We start from the raw sequence: 22,329 nt of genomic DNA on the forward strand, positions 1-22,329 counted from the left end.
CCTTTTCACCTACAGCCCATTCCCACAGAGCTCTGCCAAATGAAGCTCCTTTGCTCTTTCTCCTTGTTCTGCCAGTCTCTCCCCTTGTGTGACTTCTGCACTTGCTTAGCCCACAGGCAGAAACCCTGGGAAATGGGACATTTCCTGCTATTCAGAGCCTGCTGCAGAGCCTGTGACAGCCTGCACGTGATGCATGCCAAGTCTGTCCTCTGCTGCACCTCAGCCAGCAGTAACTATTTCCCCTCCTTCAAAAAAACACACCAAAAAAAAACCCCAAAAAACACCCCAAAGTCCATCTATCAGGAGGACCCAGAGTCCTCCACAGCACACCTACTGGAGCTCCTAAAGCACGAAAGCATTTTCCGGTTGATCCCAAATTACAGCAAATCCCCGCAAGCGTTTTGTCAGAGCAGCAGCCACCACCATGCACTCACTGTCCCCCTCACAAGAAGCCGATACCCCACCTGACGGGAGCCCCAGCCCTCCCGTGGTGCTCCCAAGCGTGCTGCAGAGCACTAACAAAGCCCCACTCTTTCCCAGACGCTCCCACTCGGCAGCTTGCCTCTTCCACAGCTATACACTTTCAAGGACTTTTACAAACTACTGGAACTTACTGTGGGCTGAGGGATCAGGACAAGTCAGTTTCTATAGCAAGGATGCTCAGGGTGTAACAGGAGACAAGGGATGCCTCAATCACCTTTTGTTCGGAGAGGTTCACCTACTGTTGTTGACTTCCTTCCCATTTTCCTGGACTCCAGGCGTCTTTTCAGACAGGGCTGTACCCATAACTCACTGTCTACCTCAACACAGTGGTTTACACCACACCAGCAGGCAGAGCAGCAAGCCTCAGAGCAGCAATCCCCATACACTGCAGGGAACAATACTGGGGAAGGATGGAGCCGGGAAATGGAAGGGATGAGTGAGCAATGAGCTCACTGCCAGCCTCCTACCTGCTTTGCAAGTTGCAGAGAGAAAAGAGCTGGTGATCAGGACTTTGGCACAATTACAGACCTTTTTCTTCCAGTCTAAAATCTGGAATGAAATTGGATTTTCCATGCCCTGAGGAGGAAGTGCTCACCCACAAAGGTCTAGATGGCAGACAGGCACCTCAAGTCCTTTCAAAGTCTTGGCATAGGTGCTTGAGCCCAGAGGACTTTCCAGCCTCCAGACCCTATGCAGATGGAGATTGCTGTCTGGCAGACCTTATGGTAGTGCTACCCTCTGGAACGGGGAGAGGGTTTCAGAGATCCCAAAGCTGAACATCTCCCTGTTGAGTGCAGAGGTTTGGGGAACTCCAGCTCCCCTGTGGCATTCACCAAAGGCCCAGCAGCTGTGCTCCATGCTGGGGGAGATGGACACTGGACAGCCCACCTTACCTCTAAGGTCTTCTTTTTCAAACCACTGAGTGCATTTGGGTCTGGGCCTCAAGCTCAGCTTTGTAGCTTATTTCTGTACAGTTTTGGCCAAGTGGCTTGTTGTGCATGCCTTGGTTCGTGTTTTTCCCCCGTTGTTCTTTTTAACTCCAGTCTGGCAAAGCTGTGTTGAAACTGTGCTGACACAGAGGAATGTCACAGTTTGGCTTGGGACACCTCTTTTACTTTCGTTTGTGTTTCCTCAGCAGAATTCTGCTTTCAGTCACTCGGCTAGTTTTCCTGAAATGCTCAGAATGTGCAGAAAGGCCATGTTTGGTCTGAGGTGTTCAGGTTGCTCCTCAGCCTTAAACCAAATGAATAGCAGCAGAAGCCCCAAGTCCTGAGGTCTGCACCTCTGCGACATCCCTCCTGTATGTGGACAAGGCATTATCTGTGCAAGCCAGTTCTCACTACACTCCCATTCATTTGCTGTTTCTCCTCTTCTCCCCATCCCTAATCACACTTACTCCTTTGGATGCTTTGGACAGCAAACCAGACAGCTGGGACTTTGCTTTATCTTCCTCTGAACAGCTTCACATTCCTGCCCCCTTACACACTGTCCTCAACAGACATAAGACCTCCAGCTTCCAGGCAGGAGATTTCCCACCCTCATCTAACCCCTCCCCATTGCACGGGCAACTCAGCTGATTGTGCAGCAGCTACCAGACTGCCACAGGTTACAGCATGAATACTCATTACTTGGTCTTGAAACACTGAGTGAAAAATGATGATTTGCTGCTACTTGAGCAACCACCTAGCCATACTAGAGGTAGGACCACTCTGACTCCTCTGCACCCATAGCGGGAACCTCCAACACACTGTGGACATCTTTACATCCAGCCTTTAAAACCAGATTCAGTCTGAGTTGGCTATGGAGGGTGAGACACAGCATGGTCCATCACCTATATAGTATAGACAGTATTTCTGAAGATAAAGACCGATTTAGGGTAAGTGTCGATAGTGCTCTGCTTTCCAGAACATTTCTGCAGTGGATGAGGACACAGATGTTTCAAGACCATCTAAGGCTGTGCATGAGACATGCATCTCATCCTGTAAATGTAATACTGCAGTTGCTTCCCCTTCCTGCTTTGATTCAGGGGGGAAAGGGTGAAAAGAACCCCATACCCAAAGACATATTTTGCAAATAGATAAGCTTTAGTGCTGATCAACCTGAAGACAAAAAGTCGTGAAACCTGAGAGACTTCCAATTGTAAAAAAGAAACAACAACAAAAAAAGTCAGGGACACATTGACAGATGCAGCCTTTGTTTTTGTAAAAAAAGTCTACACCTGGAGTTTTGTCAGATCGTATTTTCTTCTACTAACAGTTTTTATTAATTAAACACAGCGGTTTTGTACAGAGAAGATTTCTAGATTTATAAATATTTCTGTCAGCTCTAGGTTGCTCTCCCATTATCTAACCAGATGGTTATTATTAAACAATTATTAATAAAAAAAATTATTAAATCATCGGTGACTATCTGCAGCCACAGATCTTAAATATAGAGCACGCAATATCATTTCTAGCCAGGCTCTTAAGGGATGCTACCAGCACTCATTTGTCTACGGGCAGCAATATCAGGTGGTTCAAGCTTTATATTTTGCTCCCCTGCTTGACCTCAGTTTTAAAATCTTTGCTTCCCGTGCTTGCACGTGTCACTCTGGGGAACATGATTCAAAGCAAGGCTTAACACCATCACCAGAAACATCTACTATGGGGATCTGGGAAAGGCAGTTGCAGTGCAGTGGCACCAATGAGCATACTGTCTCCAAGACGTCTGTCCTTCAATAGATGGCACAGCAAGATGGGAATTCAACCACTTATGGCAAGCATTTACCCCTCTAGAAAATACCAAACTAGATTTGATCAAGAAAACTCTAAGAGAAGGAGCTCACCTTGCCTCTCCTGGTTAGGGTTTTTAGTCATCAGAACAGAGCCTTCTACAAATCTCACTCCAATATGTACCTTGTGAGAAAATGTTGCCTTTCATAGAATCATAGAATGGTTTGGGTTGGAAGGGATCTTTAAAGATCATCTAGTCCAACCCTCTCGCCATGGGCAGGGACATCTTTTCCTAGCCCAGATTGCTCAAAGACCTGTCCAACCTGGCCTTGAACACTGCCAGGGATGAAGAATCCACAACTTCTATGGGCAACCTGTTCTAGCATCTCACCACCCTCATAATGTCCTCCAAATACAGCTTCCCTGAAACAAGTGGCCATTTCCATCAAGAACGTTTTGTTTTAGTTTGGGTTTGGGTTTGTTAACCAAAGCCTATTTATAGTCCAGGTTCCTCTGCTGAAACTAGGTCCCAGACAAATTCTTGAGTTCTGGGACCAGTGATGCTGAGTCGGCTCTCTTGGCCCGCACATCTCTCTATCGCCAGGGCAATACCGCCCCATGTTTCGAGAACCAACCAGTCTGGAAATAGCTGCCTTATTACTCAGTTACAAGAATACCCTTGATGCTACTGGCTCCAGTACAGGGTTACTGAAGCATGCCCCAGAGCAGCAGCAAACAGCCTGCAGCCCCCCATTCCCACAGCATCGCCCAGCGAAACCCCAGCTCCTGCTTATCCCTAGGTAGAGGCTGTTTGAAGATGTGAGATTTTTTTTCCCCCCCAACAAATGATAGTTCCTCTCAGCACAAACCCCACTATCATATAGCTTTCTTTTCCTTCCAAAAAGCTATTTAAAAGAAAAAAAACACCAGCAACTTCATTTACCCTTCGAGACATCCCAAGAGTTTCAGCTGCACATCGGTGTCAGGTAAAAGAGGACTGAGCTGGGAGATGGAGGAGGCAATGCAAGTCCAAGATGGCACCAGGTCCATAATCCTAGCTAGCACCAACTTGATACTTCTGCTGCCTTATTACAGGAATGCCACGGGGCTGCCTGAGGCTTTGGCAAGGAATAGGGCAGTCGTAGCAGCTGGGATCTCACTGGATCTGTTATGGTTTAGCCAGCTAAGGGTCTGACACAGCACCCACCCCAGACAGGAGCAACAAGCTGAAGTTCTGAGATTCACTCACCCAGAGGAGTCACAGAGGTGGATGTCTGATCCAAGCACATACACCCTAACTCGTGTGCCTTGCAAGCCCAGAAGCATGGTATTTGTGCATGCCATTGGGAAACTATGCATGGAAACAGCAGCTAAGTGTGCAATTATTTGTATCTCATGCAAAAGAAGTTTCACAATCTTCTTGATAATCAGACTTGTCCCGGTTCTTTTCACTGAGGCAACACAAGCCTTTTCCCTAAAGACTAAGAGAGGCATGCAAGGCAGGAGCGATTAGAAAACAAAGAACAAGAAACTGGCATCAGCAATAGGCACAGACGTGTTCTCTATATCTGAGCTACCATTCAGCACTAAACCAGTACAGGAATCAAACACATCTAGAAATTCTTCATACTCGTGTTAAGATGCACAGAAGAATTCAGGTAACAGGCACTGCAAGAAATGTGTCTGCATCTGTATTCCTGTCCCCGAGAGATGGAGGTGGCACTCAGACAAGACAAGGGACAGATCGCAGCATGGGACTGGCCAGGAACAGGACAGGTACAGAACAAGGAGAGAAGGCATGGAAAAGATATCGATACATGCTCAACACCTTTCCTCACCACACTGGTTTCCTTATGTAGGAAAGCCCCGTCCAAAGTTAAGAGATGGACTCTGCCCACAATCTTCGGTCTCAGCATCTCCTAGACAGGCTGCTCAAACCCAGCCCAGGTGTCACAGCATTAAACCCACACAGGCTCTCAGCTGGAAGAGTCAAGAATTAATCCCTGGAAGATATCTTTATTGATGATCTGGATGAAGGGGTCACACCTCAGTGTGTGCAGGCACCACCGAGCTGGGGGGAGCACTGACCTGCGGGGGGGCAGGGGGCTCTGCAGGGGGTCTGGGCGGGCAGGCCGGCCGAGGGGCCGAGCCCAGCTGTGTGGGGGTCACCCCGGCCCTGTGCTGGACCCTGCCCAGGGGTCACACCAGCCCCAGGAGCTGCGGGCTGGGGGCAGGGGGCTGGGCACTGCCCGGCGGGGAAGGGGCTGGGGGGCAGCAGCTGGGCACGAGCCCCCCCATGCCCAGGTGGCCAAGGGGGCCAGCAGCGCCCTGGCTGGTGTCAGACACGGCGTGGCCAGCAGGGCCGGGGCAGTGCCCGTCCCCCTGCGCTGGGCACTGGGGGGGCCGCCCCTCGGATGCTGGGCTCAGTTTGGGCCCCTCAGCACCAGCCAGACCCTGAGGGGCTGGAGCGTGTCCAGAGCCGGGCAGGGGGCTGGGGAAGGGGCTGGGGCACCAGCCTGGGGGGGGCTCAGGGGGGAGCTGGGGGTTCAGCCTGGAGAGAAGGGGGCTCAGGGGGGACCTTCTCGCTCCCTGCAGCTGCCTGACAGGGGGGTGCAGCGATGGGGGGTCGGTCTCTGCTCCCAGGAACAAGTGACAGGACAAGAAATGGCCTCGCCTTGCCCCAGGGCAGGTTTAGATTGGGGGTTGGGGAACATCTTCCCTGAAAGGCTGGTCAGGCACTGGGTCAGGCTGCCCATGGAGGTGGTGGGGTCACCGTCCCTGGGGGTGTTTAAAAGATGTGTAGATGTGGCACTTCAGGACATGGTTTAGTGATGGACTTGGCAATTCTGGGTTAATGGTTGGATGTGGTGATCTTAAAGGTCTAAATGATCTAAAAACTCCCAAACAATTCTATGACTTCATAGTGCACAGTCTAGAGATTTCAGCCTTAGTTGAGCAGGCAGATGACCTAAATACCATTTCCCCAGCTGTTCACATGACCTTTGGCAAGCCCACTCCATCTGTGCTCTCCCTTGTCAGACAGCAGCTGGTCCTGGTACTGTCTCTGGTGACATGTCCATGCAGCACCTGCTCTACAGCAGATACACATCTTAGCACCAGCACTGCCAGAGGTCCAGCAGCAGCAGGGACTTGCGACAGCTTGAAGTTGTGGAAGTTGTAGAAGTGCAATGTCATCCCAAGGCATTGGCAAGACCCTGGACAGACAGTAGCTGATGGCCTTTACCAGGCAGCACGTGGTTCTCTTAAGAGTAAGAAGGAGCTGGAAAGGGGCAAAACCAAACAGGACCACACTGGCTACAGGCATAAAGGACAAAACATTGGTCCTGATCCAAGGACCAAAAACTACCCAAGAGTAACATGTCTCCTTGTGCCTGTTAGTCAAGCTGTACCAGTTCCTTAGCCTGTTGGACAAACTCCAGCTGTGATGAGGTGGTGCTGAAACTGTGCATCATGAGCTGCACCAACTGGTCCCATCCTACCCCTGTCCTGCACAGCACAGAAGATTAGGCTGCCAAGGCAGGAGAACTAGATGGTCATGGTGGGGGTGGTCACCATTTCAAGATGTGTTCCCCTCTGTGTGACCTATGGTGCTTGCTTCTGCCCTGAGGGCAGAGGGGCGAGTCAGGACACCCATCCATCTGGCCATAGCTGCCATACAAAGGCCAGGGTGCTACATTGTGCTCAGAACTTTGGGAAGCCCAGACGGTTTAGAGACAGACATTTTGGGAAGATACCAAGGACCTCTGCAATCACGCACCAAGCCCCACATCCTATCCAAAGACACAAGCTGACTTGGGACACCATACCACGTGGCATTACACGACCAATGTGCTTACTGCTTAGCAAAGCAATTCTAATTCTCACTCCACAGAACAAACCAGAGAGGAATACCAGTCCTTAGAGCAGCTACCTTCCACAGTGACAGTCAGCCGCCAGTCCAAGAAAGCCACTGGGACTCTACTTGAGAATTACTTTTCTGTAACAACAAATGCAGAAACAAGGAAGCCTTTTCTAAATAAACCCATAATGCCCACTTAGAAGAATGAAACATGACTCATGATTCCAAACTATTTATTGCTCTGTGGTAGCTTGTCTAACCGGAGGAAAACTGCCTTTGGCAGTCAGTCCCAATTCCATAGGAGCTGCTGTACGTGCAGGAAGCCAGAAGCAGGAAAGCAAACAAAAGGAAATCCCCTTTCCTATGTTAGCACCTAGCTTCTGTCTTTCAGCTTAGAACAGCTTCTTCCTCTGTGCAAAGTTATCCAAAACCATGAGCCTTTCAGTGCTTAGTTGCACAGATAAATTTCCAGAAGACTGTAATAGTAAGAAAACCATCATATTGCTCTTTCACTGTAGCAGAATGATTACAACCCTTCCAGCTCTGAAAACAACATGGAAATTTGTCTGAGGTAGAGCAAAGAAGCAGTACCAGTGAGATAACCCACTAGGTAACTGTATCAATCTTTTGGGATGCAGAGTGACTTTTACCAGGGCTTTTCCAAATGTTCCATGTGTGGTGGCACAACCCCAGCTGCAATGCTGGAGCCTTCTTCCCACTCCTTGGCAAGCTATGTCAGATGCATCCAGCCAGCGGATCAAAGCACTCCGATGGCCAGAGGCATCTGGCACATGGAGATATGAAAGAGGAGCAAGGGTGCCAAGATATCTAGGCGAGAGACTCACTGGAGGATGGAGAGCAGAAATCAACTAGATTTTCTTTCTTAATGCATGAGACATTTCTTGTGGCTGATACCAGTCCCCCTCCATCACCCAGATGGGTTTTATAGGTACCTCCTAAGGAAGGCATGATTTTATTCGAGAGGGATGAGAAAAGCTCTCCTCAAACATAAGCAGTGTGGAAGAAGATTATGAGGGCCAGCTAGCACATGAACAACTCCTAAGAGCAAAGTAAGTCTTGGTCCAGTGTTCCCCCAAATCCCTCTTTCCCAAATCCCAAATCCCCCACTGAGATAGCAGCATAGAACAGACAATCCATCAGCAACCCACCTTTGCTGTGAGAGCGATGACAAGTGACTATAGCACTGTCCCTAGAGGTAAATTAGGAGATGACCTTTCTGCAGCCACATGAGATTGGTGGCCCTTTCTTCACCTTTGAGCCACCTTCCACAGGGAAACACACTGGCCGTATCCAACCTCTCCCTTCAGCGGCTAAATGAGGACAGCAAGGTCCTGTCCCACTGGGCTGGAAGCCACCTGCAACCGCAAGGCATGTCGGCTTCATAATGAGTCCAACCGCCCGGAGACATGGTGCCCGAGAAACAAAGGCACCTTGTCCCATAGCATTGCGGTGAATTGCACCATTATATCCCGCTCCCGCGGCACACGCCCTGTTAGCACCGGGAGGGATTTTGTGAATATTTGCCTCAATGCAAGTAGGAAATTAGCAACATTCCTGTTTTATGGAGGCAGCGATGGCAGCACTTTGCTGAATACCCAGCCTCCCCAAACTGTCTTGCATCTTAAATGCAAGATTTAACCCTACAAAATACGCAAGCAATAAACTTTGGAGAGCGATACTGTCACACGCAGAACATCACCCATTTCCATAGCTGTAACCCCCTGCTCTGCATCATGGCGCAGAGCAAAATCTTTTGCAACAGGACCACAATCTCCCACAAGACCACTTCCACAGCTTAGTAGCATCTCCTGGCAGCCGAACGCCACCTAAGCAAAAAGTCCATCTTACCATGGGTTGAGCTGTCAGCCAGGATATGTCGCCATGTGAATGGAAAGAGGAGCCGGTGATGAAAGCTGCCTGCTCTAACTTTTCAGCTGCTTTATTTACTCACTTTAAGGGGAGAAAAAAAATTAAAAAAAAAAAGAAATCCAGGAAGTAATGTTCCTCTCCCAAGGTGCACTGCAAAACATTCTTGGTAGACATGGAAACCCCTGGCAGGCTGCCATCGCTTGGCCAGTCTCCACATTAAATTTCAGTGAGCAACTCAACACTTGAATGGCTTTTAGAGAATTTAAAGGGAAACAGCAGCCGCAGACGGGTGATGTGGCTGCTGCTCCATGCAGGCAAGCACCAGGGGTGTTGCTGAGTTTGCCTTCCGCTCTGCGGGAACACTTGTCAAGCTTCTGTGGTGTGCGGGGCAGGCAAGTCATGGCAGAGCCAACTGAAAACAAATACAGCCTCCACACTTCTCTTACGAAGGAGGTTTCCTAGGCACGGTCTGCAGGGACAGAGGGCAAGCCTCAAATACCTGAATGGGAGCTGCAAAACTGAAGGGAAAAACTGCACCCTGCTCTGGGGATTAAACTGCAGCCAGAGAAGATCTCCCTCCCTTCTCCTGGCTTCTCCTCTCTCCTGGCTCCCAGTTCTCCTTCCCTGCCCCAAGTGATGAGGAACTGGGAGCCTGGTCTCCCTGGAAATCTTCAAACACCTGTAAGAGCAGGCAGGCACAGGGGCTTGGGACCTTGATGCTCTGTGGGAAGAGTGAGGAGAGCAGAGAAAGCCTGGAAGAGATTGCTGGAGGATGTGGGAGCTCTGGGAGTGGCTGGACAGAGATGATTCCACACTTGGGCAGGAAGGGAGACCCTTCATCTTCCTCCAAATCCTATATTTCCACTCATTCAGGAACGTGCATTCTGCATGGCAAAGGGGTATTTCTCTAAACACTGTAAGCCTGCACAGTGCCCATCACCGTGGCTTCTAGGTGCCTGGAAGCACACAGAGGAAGGGAAGCAGCATGTAGTCAGCCAAATGAGTAGTGTAACAGAGCTGTGACGTGCACAAAATTTACCCACCAGCCCAGTCTCGGATTCCCACCAACAGTTCCTGCAAACAGGTTTACAACACATGAGCACAAGCACATGTGGGACACACAGCTTCTGTCTTCAGAGGCTTTCTCATGAAGGATTAGAAATCTCTGTTAAGAAATCTCAGCCACTTGGCAGATACTGATATCAGTAAAGCCAGAACAAAGCAAGGAGACTCACTTCTCTTTTCTCTTCTTACATGCTTGGTGCATTTCTAGAGACCAGACCGAGTCCCCTGCAGCTTTTTGTCCATTTGCCCACCATTCCAAATCCAGGCAGACAGCAAAGAAGCCCCAGGGTGGGGAAGAGGATGAGGTGGGCAAGAGCCACATCCCCTTTCAAGTGGTTTGAACCCTGGGGCTCTTGCTGCCATGCTCAGTTCAAGACTGCAACGTTCTCCCCAACAGCATCACTGCGCTTTTGCGTAGCAGCACGGCCAGCGCCGCAGTGACTGGCGAGGTGGCATGTTTAGCAAGAGCTGCATTTCATTTGTTTCCCAAGAGGATGCAAAAGGCACAAGCTATAAATAGGCAGCTGACGAGTTTAACGGTGCCTGCGGTTTTACTTAGAGACTGGTGGTCATCCACTAACCCGTAAGTACATAACAGCATGTGCAATGTGGGCTATGAGTAACCTCACCTGGTGCGGGGTCAGTGCTGCAGGGCTGTATATGGGAAACGGCAGCTATTTCTCCCTCTCCCTGCAAAGCACACTTCCTCATTCTTGCTAAATTCACAAGTTTTGCAACACTTTTTTCTCTCTCTACAAAATATCCAGCTCCAAGGGTCAGGTCACCAAATTAGAAGTAGATGCTTGCATATAAGGAGTTTGTTTGTCCTCCTTGTCATGAAGGAAAATTAATAAATAAGTAAACAAACAAATCTCCGAAAGCTCATAGGGGTAGAAGACCAACATGAAATCTTATAATTTAAAATCCTAGCAGGGCATTCTACTCTGACTTACTCCAGGTATTTTCAAACTGTCCCAACAAAAAAAGCTGAAATGAAGTTACGAAGTGCTGAAAGTTCTGTAGTCTGCAGAAATCTGTATTTCCCCCCTCTGAAATCCGAAGGACTCACTCTGCTTCAGTGACCCATATATAGAACAAGAAATCTGGAGGTTGGAAAAAACCGATCAGGTTTGTTTGCGCTATTTTTACATAGCTCTTGGCACAAATGTTTCCCAGCAGTGGTTTGATGCCACGGCGGGCCTGGCTCAGCAGCACATGGAGAGGAGAGTGCTCCCCATCAGCCGCAGCAAAGTCGCAATCCATCTTGCTCAGTGCATTAAAACAACCAAATAAACAACCCACACCTCTTGAGAACTCACAAATAAAAGAATGGGAGCAGTGTGGAACCCTCAGTTCATGGGCAAGGCACTAATAATAAACTGCACCCTGGAAAGAGCAGCTCAGAGGCTCAGGTTGCTTACACTGCCTTGGACCTGAGGCACAGCAGGTACATCTCCACAAGCTCGACTTAAGCAGACTAGAACTAACGCTTAGACTTTTTTTTTTTTTTTAAAGGAAGCAGTCCCATAAGCAGCAGGGCTGGCAGCCCAGTTTGCTGTGGATTTATGCCCCATGGTTGCATTCGCTGGTGCTCAGCAAGATAGAGGTGCAAAGCAAAGCTCCCCATGGCTTGGCTGGTCATAGCATCTCTGCCCAGCGTGGATCCTCTGGTGCCCAGTAAGAGTTGTTCAACTACTATCCTTCCTCCTTCCATTGATACAACTGATTTAGTATTTTACCCAGCGGCATACTTTTTAAAAAATGAAACACGCAGAAACTCAGCATCCCCAGCCTTTATCCCTTGGCCAGTTTCAGTCGGATTAAAACAGCAGCAAAATCTTAGAAGTCCAGAGGAGGGATGATAGGGAGGAGGAGAGAGGCAAGCAAAATATCATGCCACAAAGCCCCATTTCCTTAAGAAATCAAGCTGAAAAACATTAACACCAGCTCAGCGAGCCACTGCCTAGGCTCTCAGAGCCCCAGGCTGGGTTTTAACCTGGGAAAGGAGGACCAAGCTGCACAACCTCGGAGGCAGATGCATCATTCCCTGCCTCAATGCTGCCACCGTCTGTTGTCTGCTGCTGAGACCTGCTAACACAGCACCCTGCCTTCCCTTTGCACAGCACCCAGTTCTCACACCGATCTCCCATCCTAGTACCCGGGTTTCCCACCCACTCTCCAGTGGATCCCACAGGTAACGGTCCCGTGCCAGCCTGCGGCCAGCACAAGCGCAGCAGGGAACCCAGGGGCTGCTTCCCCCTCCCCAAGCAATGCACACGCTGGCACCCTGCCACCCTCCTCCGATCTCCACCATCTAATCAGTAATGCAAACCTTAAAGCCAGCCTTGCCTATTTGAGCTTGTAAAATATAAATTGCTATGGAGCTGTTTCTCCTGAAACTGTGTTTAGCTCTTCGAAAGTGCTAGAACACAGTAGCAGAAGGGACTAGATCCTCCTGGATGTCATGGCTTGCTTTCTTGCCTAAAATTCCAGGTTTCTTCCAGTAAAGAAACTATGACTGTTGGAGAATATAGTAAACCAGCTTCATCCAGTCACTCTTCTCCTGACCCACTTTTTCACTCTGTGGCCAAAGATTTTCTTTGCTCCCTGGTGGAAGGACAGTCCAGCTTGGAGCCCCACGATCCCCCACACCCCTCAGGCTGTGCTTTCCCTGCCCATTGGATTCAGACCATTTTCCTGACTCCTAGAGCAGAGATGAACCAGAGGCGCTGGCCCCGCAGTTTTACCTTCCGCAGCCTGCTATGCACATGCTCTTCCCCGTTGCCTTTGGAGATCAAATCCGGGTGAGGCTACAGACTGTAGCAACACATCCACAAGATCCTTCAGGGATGAAAGATGCTTTTAAAATCCCAAGATGTGAAATCCTCATCTCCAGTAACACTGAACTCTGCTAGCGTTGAGTACGTATGATGCTGATGATGCATCAGCTTGGCTTACAGCCCTTTGTCATTAAGGGAAGAGAATTCTCTCAACAGGCCAGGAGAGCAAGAGAGCTAGAATCAGTCAGGCAGCTGTTAAAAAAAAAAAAAAAAGAAAGAAAGAAAGAAAAGGAGAAGGAGAGAAAAAAAAAAAGCAAAGCCAGGGTTTTCAGTGAGTGAATCGCCTTCCTCCAAGGGAGCAGTGAGGCTCTGAGGCTGCTTTGCTCCCTGCATCCCCCCTTCACGAAGCCCGGCTTGAGGAGCAGCAGAGCACTCTACTCTGTAAGCGACACCAGTCTAATTAATTAATGACTCCCCAGCGTCAGCTCTGTGGCTGCTGGGTTAGAAAGGAAGGCAGTAAAGAAGGGCCAGGACAGCACGCGACTGCTTCTGGTAAATGCTGAACGCAGCTGGGAGCTGGCTGGGTTATTCGTAACCTCCCGGCTTTGGACTACAGCGCAGAAGTCAGAGATATACTGGGAAGAGAAGATGGCGTGGGATCCACCCTTGCAGCATCCTCTCTCCTGGGTGAGCTCTTCCTCCCTCTTCTTGTCCTGCTCCAGAGCAGCTGTGGCACAGTTAATTGAGGTAAGGAGCAGCTTGCTTTGTGAACTGGGGGTTTGGGGTGTCCAGGAACGTGTTTTTCCCATGCACGTTACCCAGGGAGGACAGGCAGGGCGGACAGCAGAGACTTTAAGGTGGCTCCATGGAGTTTGAGGCTTCTTTGGGAGATGCTTGTTGCTTTCTACAGGCCCAGCACTGGAAAGAAAGTGCTTTTAAAATACCAGTAGCTGCTGCTGAGGACAGTCAGCATTTTAGGGCTGCTTTAAGCCCCAAAGAGGGCTTGATACTGCAAAGGGCCAAAGTCACAGCACAGCATTTTCTAGCCCAGTACTGCATGTCCAACAAGTGTCCCACATCAGAGGTTCAGGGAAAGAAGAGAAGGACCAGGCATGACCCAGGTGATCCTGTCCCTGGATCTACTTGCCCAAGTGAAATGTTTGAGCTGCATTTTTCTTCTTCTCTCTCTCATTTCCTCCAGCTCAGCAAAAACATTAACCTCTGAGGTGACGTTCCTCACCTACAGCTCAGTTTCAGAGCTCTCCCCTGAGGGTGACTTTGTGCTTTCATGGCCCCAGCTCCCTCCAGCAAGGCTGGAATGAACCAGGAGGGAACAGCAACTTCACATCCCAGGTCTACACCCTGGCAGCAGTTATAGAAGTGAGAATCTGGCCCCTCAGAATTACAGCTGCCAAAAGTTTTGCATCCCAGCCATTTTCAACCTTTTCATTGCTTTTCCTAAGGCCTGAGCCATGTTAGAGGCAGCTGCAGCATTGGTCCAGGATCAGCCCCCAGGGCTGTGGTGCTGATGAGCAGCGTGTTCTTGCAGCAGATGCTTTGCTCAGATTTCTGGGTTTAGCTAAACTGCTCAAAAATGCATCTGTGTAGGCATAGCTGTGTGAAGGGCTCTTACGGGCTGGCATAAGCAAAGTTTTTTTTCAGTGTTTTAAAACTTTGCATCCCTGGCTGCCTTGCACATCACCTGGCCTCACACCAAACCAGGTCTGATCTCTGCCGCCTTTGGGGTGCACGTTTGGCAGTTTATCACCAGCACATCAAAGGCAGTGACAACCATGCAGAATTCATATCCCCATGCCACAGTCCAACTATTGCCTTGACTCTCTGGTTGTTTCATTTTAAATTTAGTAAATTCAAGATTTTCAAATGGGTCTGCCAACCTATCCTACCTATCTGACCACGATATAACATCCCCAGCAAGGCAAATGGGAACCTAAAACTCCTTTGCACACTCATGCACACTTTGCTGTAGACATTTTTCACATTTTTCCAAGCAGTTCAGCCTACAGCAGCTTTCAAGGTGACAAGCGAGGCAGAACTTTCTCTTACAGTGCACATTTCACAAAGCACGCTTCACCGCACCCCAGGCGGCGTGCAGGCACAGCACCCACCCCACCAGGAACATGGTCCCTTTCATTAAGTTTCACAGATGCACAATTCACAGGAACTGTCTTCACAACAATGCAAAACAAAGATAAATAGCAAAAGTACCAAAAAAAAAATTATAAAACATAAGTAATTTTATGCACTGCTTTACTTATACCAGACGTTCTTGAAAACTTCTCTGCTTAAAGCACATCAGAGGGAGCAAATCTCACCTGGAAACACAATCTGCACGGCAGGTTAACTACCAAGTACCCAAAAATGAGATTAGAGGAACAGTCAAGTTTTTGTAGAAAGCAGATGAATTACAGGCTGCTCTGAAGCTCTGCAAGGACTTTTTACTTCAAATAATTATACAATGTAGTTATCCAATATAATTCAATTTATGCTATGCCAGCCCACCAAAGCAAACAGAGAGAAGGTCAAAGGGGCTAGACATCAAAGCATTTCAGCAAGCTTAAAGAAAAAAGCAACAACAAAACACACAAAAAACCCCAAGCCACAATAAAAAGAAGTAAAGAAACAAGAAGATGCTCTTATTTGATGGTCTTCAAGTGTTTTCAAGTGTGCAGATTCATGTACACTGTCCACTTAGGAGCAAAGAGGCAATAAAAGCCTCCGAATGTCGACTCTAATTGCACTGACAAAAAGCTTTCCTCTTTCACAGGCCTTTTGGAGGAACTCTCAGTCCCCTGGTTGAAAGTTAACTGTCCAAGGATTAGCAAGCTACCCCAGCACTGGGTAAATTTGGAAATTGCTCCATGGTGTGCCCTGCCCACTGCCCGTGCAATGTGCCAGCCCCTGTGCATTCACACGCTCAGACTTTAGCGGGTGCCAGATAAACTCCTGGAAGGCTGGGAAAAGGCTCTTTTCCAGCATCACACTAGTGCTCTAGCAACAACACAACTGAAGAACAAGAGAGCATGGCTTTGGCTTTTTTTCCTCCTTGCACAGGGCTGCTCAGACAATGCATTCAGCTCCCATAAAATAATATCCTCTAATAAAATAAATTCATTACATGAAACACAACTAGCGCTGGCCCATTCCTTAGCTTCCCACCTTCCCCATCACCCCCCCCAGGAGCCCCAGCTAGGATGAAGCTTGCATTTCAAGAAGCAGGCAGTTTACATAGGGAAGGAGAGATGAGGCAATAGCACAGCTCATACTGCTGCTGCTTTTGTCCATCAGATCTTTGACATGCCATGGGGATGTGGTGGAAACAGAATTAGGGCAAGTTGAGGAGGGAGAGCCATCAACATTTCCAGTGCCTTTCAAACAGAAATTTCCTCTTATAAAGGCCAATACAAACCCCATCACTTCTCAGATTCAGCCCTCCTTTGGGCCAGGGCTGAAAAGTAGCATCATGCTTAATAATCAGCTTAAGGAATTGCCTGCTCTGTAGAGCAACAGGAGAACCATCAGGACTTTGCTTTGGGAAAGCACAGGGAAATCTGGGTTTATTTGAGCCACTTTATTAACATTAAGGACTGATAAACCAGCTGGAATAAACTATATTTTCCCAGTAATCCTGATATGGTTCATTACTGAGTTCTTGACAAAATTATCTTCTCATTCCTATACCAAGGCTTTTGACAGCCCTTACTTGATTTACCTGGGTTTTCTCCTTTTTTATAAACTCTTTGGAGGTACCTAAGGAAGGAATCAGGCTGGATAAAAGCAGATGTAAAAATTAAATACCAGTCTGAAAGTTGGACCTTTCCCATTCCCACTATTTCATAGGAGAGGTCCACCTTCTTTTGGCAGAGGTTAGGCACATCAGCCTCGTGGGTTATCACAGGGTGCTCTGGCCCCAGATGTAATGAATTCCTTATGTAGAAACCAATAAGGTGACCTGATCAGGATAATGTGCATCAGGTCAGCTCTTAAAAGACTTGGACCATGTGTGAAGTTGGTCCCTGGGATGGGAAGGCATAGCAGGTGCTCGGGATATAGCATTTTGTTTAGTCAATGATCTCTTTATTGAGTCAATTCTGCATCTGTCAGACCTTTGCCAAGCTCTTGGTCTCTGGATTAGAATTTGGAGCTTCCTGTTCAGGAGATTAAACTCTGTCCTAGGAAGCCACATAAAAGAAACTCTTCAGAAGCTTTAACAGACCAGAACAAGGTGGCCCTTCTCTCTACCAAAATAGAAATTAAAGAAGCTTCTGGTCTCCTGCGAGTTCTAGCTTGGACTCCTTGGAAAAGCTGCACCACAGACTTGAGAGTAGGGAAGGGGGAAAACAAAAACAAAACAAAAAAAGGGGGGGGGGGGGAGGAGAAGAACCCCTACCAAACCCACCAAAATCTGTTCTTTTTAACTAGTTATGAATAGCTTCAGCTGAGCGAAGACAGGGCTTGGTGGAGTAGGGTAAGAAGATTACTGCAAAATAAACTGAAGGCCAGTTTAAAGAAAAGGAGGGGTTAATTAAAGGCTTTCAGATGTTTTCCAAGACCTTCCACTTTCAAATTGCCATATAGACAAATGATACAGTTGATCCATGGGGTGTTAAGTGGAGTTCAGTCTATACTACACTTAGCTGTATATAGTTGGGCTCCAGGGAGAGCAACCCTCATCTATAGCCTCCAAATGAATGTGATGGGTGTAATGCTGTATATAATAATCTAAAAAATACTCATGTGTGATTGTAGTTTAAATGAAGGCAGGTAAAATTAGCTAGTAGTTATAGTGAACTTCTGAGGTTGATTTCCCTTGTGGATGCATAGATTTAACTCAATAGCTGTCAATACAGGGAAAACATCATAGTTCAGGTGGACATACACAAGGAACACACATAATGATTCGAGATATAAGAATTAGCTTTAAGAACTGCATCTTTAAGGAAAACACACGTATTTCAGGTCAGCTGGATTCAAAATATTATGGAAAATTATAAAAGCTATTTTCTGGGAAATTCTTTGTTATGGTCAGTCTGAGGAGACAGGCTCAAGAGAGACAGAGACTATACAGGGTACAAAGTCACTGATCCCTCCCAGACCCAAACTCACATAAATATTAGGGAAAACCTTAGACATGCTCTCAGAGCACTATTGTTATTTGCAGAGAGGTTGCATCTATAACTAAATCATTAGCAGGGGCAATAAAGCAGCTATCCTAAATGCTACAGCTATGCTAAAGAGGCAGTGTGACTGCTGCTGTTCTCAGATGGAGAGAGGCATCAGGGTTCAGCCCGAGACTGCTGCTCACAGGACATGAACTGGTCCAGGTATGAAAAACAATGAGGTTCCCATTGGGAAGCTGGAGGCCTGAGACCACAAGAGGTGTCCCTTTGGCCAGCCCAGGAGCAGCCCTGGCTCAAGCAAGCCTCACAATCAGGGCAACAGCTATATCTACATGGTAATTTCACATTAATTACTAGATTTATCAGCTATCACACTTAGACTCAGTCATTATTATCAGTCTTCTTTTCCTAAATATATAATCCTATTATATTGGCCCTTGACCTGTGAAGCCACCAATCAATTATCATTACTGTGCTTTCAGTGTTTCATCTGGACTCTGCCAGGGTTCCCCCACCGCTGCAGAGGATTTCGATAGCCTTACTAAATAAGTGTTGCTTGCATGGAGGTTTGTCCATCTGTCCATCCTGTCACATTGTCCATCTCCGTCTTATTACTTGGAAGGAGGGGAAAGAAGAGAGTGCACATGTGCATTATTTAAAGCTCAGTCCTCCTGAACCATCTGTGGCCTTTAGATACATGTAATCAAATGCAATTGGGAATAAATCTCATTAGTTTTTCAAAGCCCAGCCACGCTGCAGCCAAAGCAGCAACACCAGTCAAGCCTAATTAGAAGGGGCATTAAAAAAACAAAACAAACAACAACAACAAAAAAAAAACAACCAAAAAGACCTTGACAAGCTGTGCCTTTTACAATTTTTTTTCTCTGTTGTTTAATGAAGCAAATTAACTCCTGTATCCAGCAGCTATTTCCTTTTCCACTAGGGATAATAGCTCTGCTTCCCCCACCATCACCACTGACAGTTTCTGTCTGCCTGAAATGAATCAGAAACAAAGCAATCATGATTCTTTTTCTTTCTTTTTTTTTTTTTTCTCCAGTTAAAAGAGCCAGTGTCAAACTGTTCTGACCTAAAAATGCAACTTGCCTGGAAACGATTTAATGTTTTGGGGGTTAGTAGATATTTTACAGCCCTGAATGCCCAATGTCAGTTCAGATCCAACTGTGAAGAGTAGTTTTTCCTCCTCCCAGCCCTTGCTGGGCACTTGGAGAAGCTGCAAAGGTGATGCCTGCACACAACACAGAAATCCTTTCTTCAGTGCAACTCTGAGACATGCTGGGATGGAGGAGACATCTGGGGTCCACAGACATGGGGACATGCCATCCAAGGCTTGGGGGCCAAGACTTTGGCACAGCCCAGCCTTCACTGGGAGCAGATGCTGTACCTCCATAGTGAAGGGAACAGGCCACGGTGGGCAATAAAGCAGAACTGAGGCCAGGGTATCACAACCATACCCAGCCTTGGCTCCTACTTCAGATCCCCACCTCCTCCAAACGAGCCCTACAGGGTCTGAGATGTTGGAAACCCAAAGTATGGGGCCCCTGTTCCAGCTCCTGCCAGGGAGCCACTCGATCCCTAGGACACGCCAAAAATCCCCTTGTTTCTCTTTACTTGATCTCTGGGGGTTGAAGCAGCAAAGAATTGAATATCAAAGACAGGATTTACCTGCTCTAAATCAAACATCTAGAAACTGAACACCCAAATCTGAGCTAGTCACTGTAGGCTTCACAAATAATCACAGAGGAGAAAGAATCATTTCTTCAGCAGGTCTAGATAAGTTTCCTCAAAGGGATGAATAGCCTTACGTAAGTGCCACTTTCTCTCAGACATGAATAACCCTGGAATAACTAGTTTAGGCTTAACTACTTGTACCACATGTTTTTTTAGCAGCTAAGTAAGGGTTAAATGCATATTTTTTTTTCAGCAGGAGAGATTTAGCCTGAAGGTTAAGACACCAAAAATAAGTCTCTGCAGTACTGGCATCAACAAGGGATCGGGGCACCTCAGCTCCCGTGGGAGATGGGGTCAGTATGGCCAGAAGCTAAGGAGCTACTCCACATCCTGCAAGGGCCACCCCGATCAACAGTTCATCTTTGGTCTCTACAGTTATTAGTAGTATTGGCCAGGAGTTACTCTCACTTTCCTTAACATATCACTCTAATCTTACTTTAGGCATTGTGCTGTACTCTGCCAGTTTTCCAGCTGCTGCTCCAGAGAGGCCAGGTCTTCCATAAATGTTACAGGGGTTGTTAACCCAAACATACATCATCGTCTCCTTTACATTTAGGCTGCTAAACTAAGCCCTAAGTTTCCCTTTTATATAACATGATTATACACTCTGCCAGCCCAGGGCCTCCTTGTTATTGCTTTCTGCTCAGGGCTGTTCCCTCCTGGAACCCTGACTTCATATCCCTGTAGGCACTGCCCAACAACTAAGTGGTAGCAGCACCGTAGTGAGGTTAACCACAGGTGTGGGTTTGCACCATTTCATTTGGTATATTCTCACCTGCTTGCCTTCAAAAGTCTTTCCCTGTTGAAATATTACCCGAGTGTTGCTAATGTTGTTTCTTGCCTGCATTTTCTGTGTTCCTAACAGCTTCCTCCACCTAAAGATGACTTCTCTGAAGCCTGGTATCTTTTGCAGACATCTTTTTTACTGCCTCCAGTCGTCTGGAGTCTTGTTTAGTGCAACTGCTTTGCGTAGATTAAGCAATGCTGTTCGCTCTCATACCAAATGTAACCTCTTCATCCATTTCTTCATCTTCCAATTCTGGGCCACACTGTGACCCAAGGGCACAAATTCACCCAGGATGGAACCGTTTTCTTGTGGGTTTTTTTCCCCCCACTCAGGTCTGCATAAGAATTGCCTTGTCCCAGTTTCATCTCTGGTGCATCTCATCTCCTTATATCTTTTCCTTTTGTCCCCAATCCATTCATCCTGTTATCTTGACATTTATTCCCATGCACAAATCAACAGCTCTGAATCTTGACATTTATTGCCAAGCATTGCTAATAAGCACTTCCAATTTCCTGAAGCTGCTGAGAATTACTTTCATTAAGATGTTCCCACACACACATTCAGATGTGGGACAGTGTTGCATCTTTCAATACACTGAAGAGTTTGGACACCTTGTCGGGTCATCACATGTAGCAATGTAAACTTAACCACCTGCAACTGAGTCCCCATGTGTGCACACAGGCAGTTGCTGGACATCAGCTTGTATGCGATAATTTGCTGAGCTGCGGGAGCCTGGCCATTACACTACAGTAATTAATTGCACTGCATACCTCAGCCCTAGCACCCCACACTTGCTCAAAGAATATGAAGAAATGTTGCAGTGATTAAACCAAACTGTCTACGTGAATGGTCATGACTCTGCTGCAGTCTTGCTTCATGCTTTTTTCCCTTTGCACTTTCATCTTAAATATGCAATATATTTCACTGCTTTATGTACTGGTTCACAAGAAGATTTTTTCTGAAACCAAGTGGCAGAGAGCTTTAACCTTGTTGTTTCTTCCCTCCAGTGCAAGTTCAACCTTGTTTAAGGCTATGTTGTTCCTCATCCACATCTTCCTCCAGAATCATCCATAAACTGGTAGCAGGTGCTCCAACCCCTAGCCTTCCTGCTACTGATGGTGAGCACATGGTTCTGCAGTGGTCCAGAGCCTCGGGCTGTGCTCCTCCTGAGGCACACCATCACTGTAGCACCCCATACATCAGCACACCCCTTACCTTTCTGTCTATTTACATCTTCCCCATCTTTTTACTACTCCAAGGGTTTGTTCATCATTCCTTCGTGACTTAGAATGGGGAACATTTAAACATCAAATAATGCCTACTCCCACCTCTGGAAAGGTTTCTATATACATTGTACAGCAGCTAGAGGAGGATCCTGCAATCCGTTCCAGAGCTGTTGATCCACACTGTGATGCTGAGAATATTTTTTTAATTGCCCATCTCAGCTACTCTACTCTGTGGTGGAAATATTACTGGGTTTGAACAAGGATGATGCATCGAGTGCTTTGAGATCCCCAGAGCGAAGAGACTAACACTGGAAGGTTCAGCCCACAAAAGCAACAAGGATCTTGGGTTCCACACCTCTGTGTGTGCTGTAGAAAACCAGTACCACCACTTCCAAGCCATGGAGCTGAAGGTTGGTTCTTGTTCCCTCACCTTCAGTCTGCAATTTGCATTTTTTTACTTTAGATTCTTGGAGGACACTCTTTATGATTATTGCCAATTAATTTTTAACTGTAAAGTAAAACAACCTGCTGAAGATCATCAGGTTCTGGTGGATGAGATACCCCGTGGCTGGTCAGGAGACAGGTAACCATGTTACATGACACAGAAGGGGTTGCTCTCCACAGCTGCAGGCAGGGAA

General features: G+C 47.4%; 2 protein-coding genes across 2 annotated transcripts in view; one reads left to right on the top strand and one right to left on the bottom strand.

Annotated features, from left to right (window-relative positions):
- The window catches only part of ALS2CL (ALS2 C-terminal like), a 48,623-nt gene extending 39,602 nt beyond the window's left edge, over nucleotides 1-9,021 (bottom strand). Inside the window, exon 1 of the mRNA XM_056334451.1 lies at nucleotides 8,923-9,021. Coding sequence (XP_056190426.1) covers nucleotides 8,923-8,925 — 3 coding nt within the window. The 5' untranslated portion in view covers nucleotides 8,926-9,021. The remainder of the gene's footprint in view (nucleotides 1-8,922) is intronic.
- Nucleotides 9,022-13,115: 4,094 nt separating this feature from the next.
- The window catches only part of TMIE (transmembrane inner ear), a 31,528-nt gene continuing 22,314 nt past the window's right edge, over nucleotides 13,116-22,329 (top strand). Inside the window, exon 1 of the mRNA XM_056334293.1 lies at nucleotides 13,116-13,535. Within this exon, the coding sequence (XP_056190268.1) occupies nucleotides 13,437-13,535 (99 nt within the window). The 5' untranslated portion in view covers nucleotides 13,116-13,436. The remainder of the gene's footprint in view (nucleotides 13,536-22,329) is intronic.

The sequence above is a fragment of the Falco biarmicus genome, chromosome 4 (genome assembly GCF_023638135.1).
Source record: "Falco biarmicus isolate bFalBia1 chromosome 4, bFalBia1.pri, whole genome shotgun sequence".
Classification (NCBI taxonomy): domain Eukaryota; kingdom Metazoa; phylum Chordata; class Aves; order Falconiformes; family Falconidae; genus Falco; species Falco biarmicus.